At 42.5% G+C, this 6,170-nt stretch overlaps 1 protein-coding gene across 1 annotated transcript; it reads left to right on the top strand.

Moving 5' to 3' along the window:
- Window positions 1-980: 980 nt before the first annotated feature.
- fan1 (FANCD2 and FANCI associated nuclease 1) lies at window positions 981-6,170 on the top strand. The gene is made up of 13 exons (XM_070908030.1): window positions 981-2,193; window positions 2,270-2,410; window positions 3,126-3,327; window positions 3,411-3,644; window positions 3,724-3,855; window positions 3,944-4,052; window positions 4,152-4,271; window positions 4,407-4,571; window positions 4,660-4,822; window positions 4,907-5,010; window positions 5,091-5,285; window positions 5,785-5,913; window positions 6,033-6,170. Exons 1-13 carry the CDS (start codon window positions 981-983, stop codon window positions 6,168-6,170), a joined length of 3,045 nt encoding a protein of 1,014 aa, XP_070764131.1.

Here is a 6,170-nt window from a genome sequence, read left to right as displayed (position 1 = left end):
CTGATGTTGTACCAGAGGAACACAATCCAGCATTGGCTTCAGCCCTGTTATCGGAAGCTAGATAGGCCTTTATGCATCTCCACAATATATATTTCTTTTACATTTGTACTTAGATAATTCCGTGTGGCACTTACCAACATCAGTCCTGCCGGCGGCCCTCCTTGTAAAATGCCCGTGTGCTGATCAGATCAGATTGCTCTCCGGAATGGTGATTTTTGAATAAAAGCCGCACAGCAGCCCAGGAACCTGTGTAGAAAATACACCCCTCATCATGTGCTCACTGCTCTGCTCCCCCAACAAATAACACAGTGAGAGGCATAATGTGTACGTAGTCAAACATAGGTCTAAATAACTGACCCATACCATTTTAATTTAAAGCACTTAAACAATAGTTATTTCTTATATTTTCAACAATGCGCCATTTAAGATGTAAAAGCGGTGATTCGTATGTTTTGCATTATATTACCATTTACTTTGACAAAAAATATATATAAAAAATATATATATAGATATATATATACAAACATAAATATTCTACATCTAGAACAAGATTTTTGATTTATTTTACCTTCGCTTTTTGCATTTAGGTAGAAAATATCGATGTAGTTGGGATCGATTACTTCACCCTAAAAGGCATGCTGCGCTCCGCTGGTTAAGCCTGAGAAGCGGGATTGTTATTATCGTGCAGCTCCTCTGTCACTGAATGAGACTGCTACCGGTATGTTAGCTTATGTTTTGAACCATAGACAGTCTTTATATTTATGTTTGTGTCGTTTTTCTAATGCATGTGTAAAGCACCAACAGCTACAAATGTGTGACAATTTAAAATGGAGTGTTTCTCTCTGAGCTAAGTTAGGATTTAAATTAGCTAAACGGAGCCATAGCATTATTTGTCCACATCGATAACTCTCCTCAGAGCATGCAACAAAGAAAAGCTTCTAAAAACGCAAAGGTTTTCATCGAGAAACACCACCTGCATCATGTCCGAGAGAGCCACCAAAGACAAACTCAAGCGAAGTTTGTCTTTGTCCAAGAGCAAGAACAAAAGCAATGTCAAAGCTGGGATTTCTGCCAGTGCTGCCACCACGACTCCAATCACCTCGTTCTTCAGCAGCCAGCCTCCACCTAAGCTGGCCTGCCCCCTGTGTGGTCAGTTGGTACCAAGATTCAAGATCAATGAGCACATTGATTTGCAATGTCAGAACTTTGAGAGAGGTGACAGCAGTGCCGCCTCAGCAAGTAATAGTGTTGTGCCATGCATCCACCTGTCACCCAGAAGGAATCCCCCAAAGTCCCCAGAGCTGGATCCAAACAAGGAAGAAGAGCTCAAAGAGACCAATACCAGCCCTTATTTCAGAAAGAATAACTTTCAGCAGGCACCACGGGAGATAAACAGTAAAAGTGTGGTCAGGACGATTGACCTGGGAAGTCTCTCCTCCAAGTTAACTCAGAAATATAAAGTAGTTGAGAGGACACAGACAGAGGATGCACCGACAGATCCTGAAAAGGAGATATATTCTTCTGAGACGCTCAGCAGCTCACAGAAAGAAAATCTTTTGATTCAGAGTTCAGAAGACAGAAAAGATTGTGTGACAGTAATTGACCTTACAGCAGCTAGTGCAGACACTCCAACAGCAGTGGTAGATCTATCATGTTCAGACAAAGGACAGAAACGTGAACACAAAGCATCTAAATCAGAGACTGTCCAAAAACGTGTTACTCCAAAGCTGCGCGCTTCTTCCTTCAATCTAGCAAAGAGAAGAAAGGAAAAGACTTCCACTGGCAGGGCGTCTGGTTTCAGTAAGAAAATAAAATATGAGGGGAGCAGCAGAGAGCCAAAGGAGGTGTTGTCTAGTGAAAGTATAGCAGAGACAACTGAGATACCTTCTTCTACTGCTACTACTACTACTACTAACAATAATAATAATGATAATACTACTAGTGACCCCCCTATGAGTTCAGAGGAAACATGTGAGAAAAGTGCTGCAGCGATCAGTAGTGATTCACTGGCAGAGTCTGGTGCTGAGAACACCACTAGTGACCAGGCTGTTGAGGGCTCTCACCCCCAACGGCTTCCCTACTACCTCCGCAACTTCCGGACCGTTCTACAGGCCGTCCTGGAGAACGAGGACGACAGGGCATTGTTCAACCAGCATGACATGTCTTTCGTACATGCATTTGAGAAGCTCTCAGGTATGCTGAAAATATCACTCAGTCATTGTTATTTAATGTAAGGCCTCATCACTCACGTGTGTTTTTCTTCTCAAAGTCATGGGGCAGAAGCTGTATGTGAGACTCTTTCAGAGGAAACTGAAGTGGCTCCAAGTAAATAAACTGGATTATGAAGAGATATGCAGTGATCTGGGACCTGTTGCTAAGGAGCTGGTTCAAGGTGGATTTCTACAGTCGGGTAAAGGATCCCTAATAATATATTTTGACGTTTTGGAGCATCTTTAGGAGAGTCAGCTAAAACCAAAACCTCTTGAATGATTGGTTAATGTGCTGTCGAAGGCTGTACATTCATGTTCTTCCTGTTATTTCTCCGTCATGACTGTTGGAGTTGCAGTTAATGAGTATTGTGTTGGTAACAGTTTTACAATTTTAGCTAAGAAACACTATCAAATGTTTAAATTAAAATCTCCATTTCCTAACACTTTTAATCCCCCTTGATTTGTAACTGCTGCTACTCATAAATAGTAGGGAGAGTGAGGAAAGATAGGAAACAGAGATCACCAATGTATGCTGGGATATGCCCCTGTCCCTCCAAAATCTTCCACTAGACAATGAATGGATTGAAGGAACTAGCAACACTGTCTTCCTTTTCAAAAGGTCTTTCTACCATTTTATGGGTAAAAATAATGAAATATAAATGCATTTCTGCATTAATTGGTCTTTATGTGCTATGCCACTTTTAACTTGTACCCATCACTTTTGCTATATTAATGTTTTTGTGTTTGTTTTTAGTTTTTAGTTGTTTTTCACTTTTTTCCAAAAGGGCTATACAAACAAAGCATATATAATAAAGTATGTATGTTAACCTGCTGAAACACCACATCACTCTAAACTTGTACGTTTTCTGCTTTTCTCTTGTTGATGCCCTCCTGTGCTGTTTTTGTATATCAAAGAGAGTGACCTCCAGGAGTTAGGAGAGGCTTTGGATCTCCTGCCTGCTCCTGAACTCAAAGCTCTGGCTAAGACTTTCCATTTGGGCAATTCTGGGACTCAGAAACAGCAGCTAGTGGACGGACTTCTCCGTCTGAGCAGGCAAAAGTCCCTCTTCTCTCTGAGTCCAGCGCAAAACAATATTGGGGCCGTCATCCTCAAAAGGTGAGTTGATCAAATACATTGTGGTCAGTCACAGTACTAGTGTTGCAGTAATGATCTCACCCCTGTTCTCTCTAACCTTAAAGGGCAAAGCAGCTTGCAGGTTTTTGTGTACGTCTATGTCGTGGTCCTCGGGCAGTCTTCTCTCGCATCCTTCTGCTCTTCTCTCTGACGGACACCATGGATGAGGAGGAGATGGCGGCTGGTGGCCAGAGCCAGCTCTTCACCATCCTGCTGGTTAACTCGGGACGTCTGGCCTTCCCAGACTACACAGTGCAGCGTACAGCCAAGGTGTTTGGGGACAGAGATGATCTTATCAGGTTAGAGTTCAGTCTACTGTATTTTCACCACACAGCAGTCGCCAGGAATAAATACTGATGATTCCATCCATCACACCAGATATGAAGCATCCATGCGAGCCTTGCAAGAGGTAGTCTCAGCTATGCAGGGAGGTCAATGGGAAGAGGCCATGGAGCTTTACACTGCTGCCAAAAGTGCCTGGCAGGAGCTGAGGAAAAGCCATGACCTCAGGTGACATAAATTTATTTATTTGCTTCTGTCTAAAGATATGGACTCCCTGGATATTGTTTAAAGTTAACGTTATCATTTTGTTGGATAGTCACCAGGAGGAGCTGCCTGTGTTCCTGCGCAGCTTCACTACAGGATGGGCTTACACTCGTATCTTATCCAGAGGGGTGGAGATTTTGCAGAGGCTGCGTCGCTATGAGGTTTTTATGACCTTATCCGCTCACACTCTCACACAAATTCAAGTATTTATGAAGTTATGTCATCGTTGAAGATGTTATGGGATTACTTTTGTGTTACAGGAAGCAGTAGAGGAGCTGCGGTCTTTACTGTTGCAGCACGTTTACTGTCCTGACAGCCGAGGACGGTGGTGGGATAGACTGGCACTAAACCTTCACCAGCACCTAAAAAAATCTGAGCAAGTGAGCACCAGTATCTGTGGTTTCATTCATGTCTTTAAAACATTTTCAACATTTATCTCTTTGTGTGACATTCAGCTCAGCAACAGCTGTAGTGTTTTCATTCGTTTGACGGTCGTCTTTTCCCATTAATCTTAGGCTATTTGTGCTATCAGAGACGGGCTGTCAGACCCTCTGGTGCGAACTGGACATAAACTCTCTCTTCATCAGAGAGCTGTTCGGATGAAAGAGTCTGCCAGCTTCAAGAAGCATCGCCTGCAACTAAAAGACCTGCCCACTATCCAAGTCCAAGACGTTGAACATGTGAGTTTAGCACAATGTGTCAGCATACAAGTGTGGCTATATGTAAAATAATACCTATATGAATTCATTTCTGTACTTTTGTTTGCAGGTGACCATCCGGGGACAGCTGTTCCCTCATGAGGGGGGCATGGGGAAATCTATGTTTCTTATACCAGCAAATGAAGAAGGGGAAGAGAGTGCTAATGCCACAGTAATATGCTCTGTGGAAGAGCTGTCTTTAGCACATTACCGCCAGCAAGGCTTTGACCAAGGTAAGCCATTGTTCTTCACCTATGAAAAATATTTTTGTATCCTTTTATCACCTTGACATCGTATTGCCATTGTTAATGTAATAGGGATCCACGGAGAGGGCTCAACATTCTCAACATTGTTTGCTCTTCTGCTATGGGACATCATTTTCATGGAGGGCATTCCAGATGTTTTCAGAAATCCATACCAGGTGAAGTCTCCACGTATATAATATTTGTGGGACATCTGTGCATCTGTACCAGTTTAACTTATCTTCCTGACTTCTCACAGACATGTCCCCTGGATCTCTACACTGACTGTTTCTACGAGAACAGAAAAGAGGCGATCGATTCTCGTGTGCAGTTAGTTAGTGAGGCATCTGTGGAGACTCTGCATGACATGTTGGAAGACGTCTGGACCTCCCAGGAGGGTAAAGTGTGTTCGCTGGTCAACTGGGAGCGTTTCTCGTCCCTTCAACAGGCACAGGTGTTTACTGTCACTCTTGTAAATATACTGTATACTCTTATAAAGGTACACCTGTAAAAGCTAATGCATTTCAATACAACAGCTCAACCATAAATTCTATTTTTACAAAGACAATGATGTTCAGTTTTAATTGAATATGTTTACTATTGAGGTTATAGGTTGCAGTGGGGTTGAACTGGACTTCAATATATTGAGAGGTGATTCTAATGTTTCGCCCACTTCATTTACAAACATGAGGCGGGACGAATATTAGAAACACATTTCATTATAATGCAACCCAGTACAAGACCACCACTAACTACAACCTCAATAATAAACATGTAGTTAATCGTTCTTTATATGTATATCACATTACACATTATATAAAATGTACAGCAATGTTTTTCTCATATTATGTCTAGTTACACTGGGAATGATAACTTGGACTAGATGTTTTGTTTATGTGTTACAGTAGGTACTAACACGGAGTAAGATATACATGTTTCTACTCTATTTGCAGTCTCTCGTGTCATGCATGGGTGGAGCCTTCTTAGGAGGGATAATAGCACGAATGTCAAAAGACTACAGACACTGCCGTGGAGGTTTGCCTGATCTAGTGGTGTGGAACACGTCAAACCACAGTTACAAGGTGAGATCACATCATGTCCTGGCTCTTTGAATTTGATATTTTCCTTTGTGTATTTTAACTCTGGGTACATGGATTATACTGCAGTGTACAGTGTGACATGGGAGGTCTTGTTGTTGTAGCTGGTGGAGGTGAAGGGGCCCAGTGACCGGCTGTCCCAGAAGCAACAGATCTGGTTGGATGAGCTGCAGAAACTTGGGGCTGATGTGGAGGTGTGTCACGTGGTGGCTACTGGAGCCAGAGGAGCTCGTCTGGAATAA

Source organism: Enoplosus armatus, chromosome 6 (genome assembly GCF_043641665.1).
Source record: "Enoplosus armatus isolate fEnoArm2 chromosome 6, fEnoArm2.hap1, whole genome shotgun sequence".
NCBI classification, from domain to species: domain Eukaryota; kingdom Metazoa; phylum Chordata; class Actinopteri; order Centrarchiformes; family Enoplosidae; genus Enoplosus; species Enoplosus armatus.
This window is presented reverse-complemented; position numbering and strand designations above follow the sequence as displayed.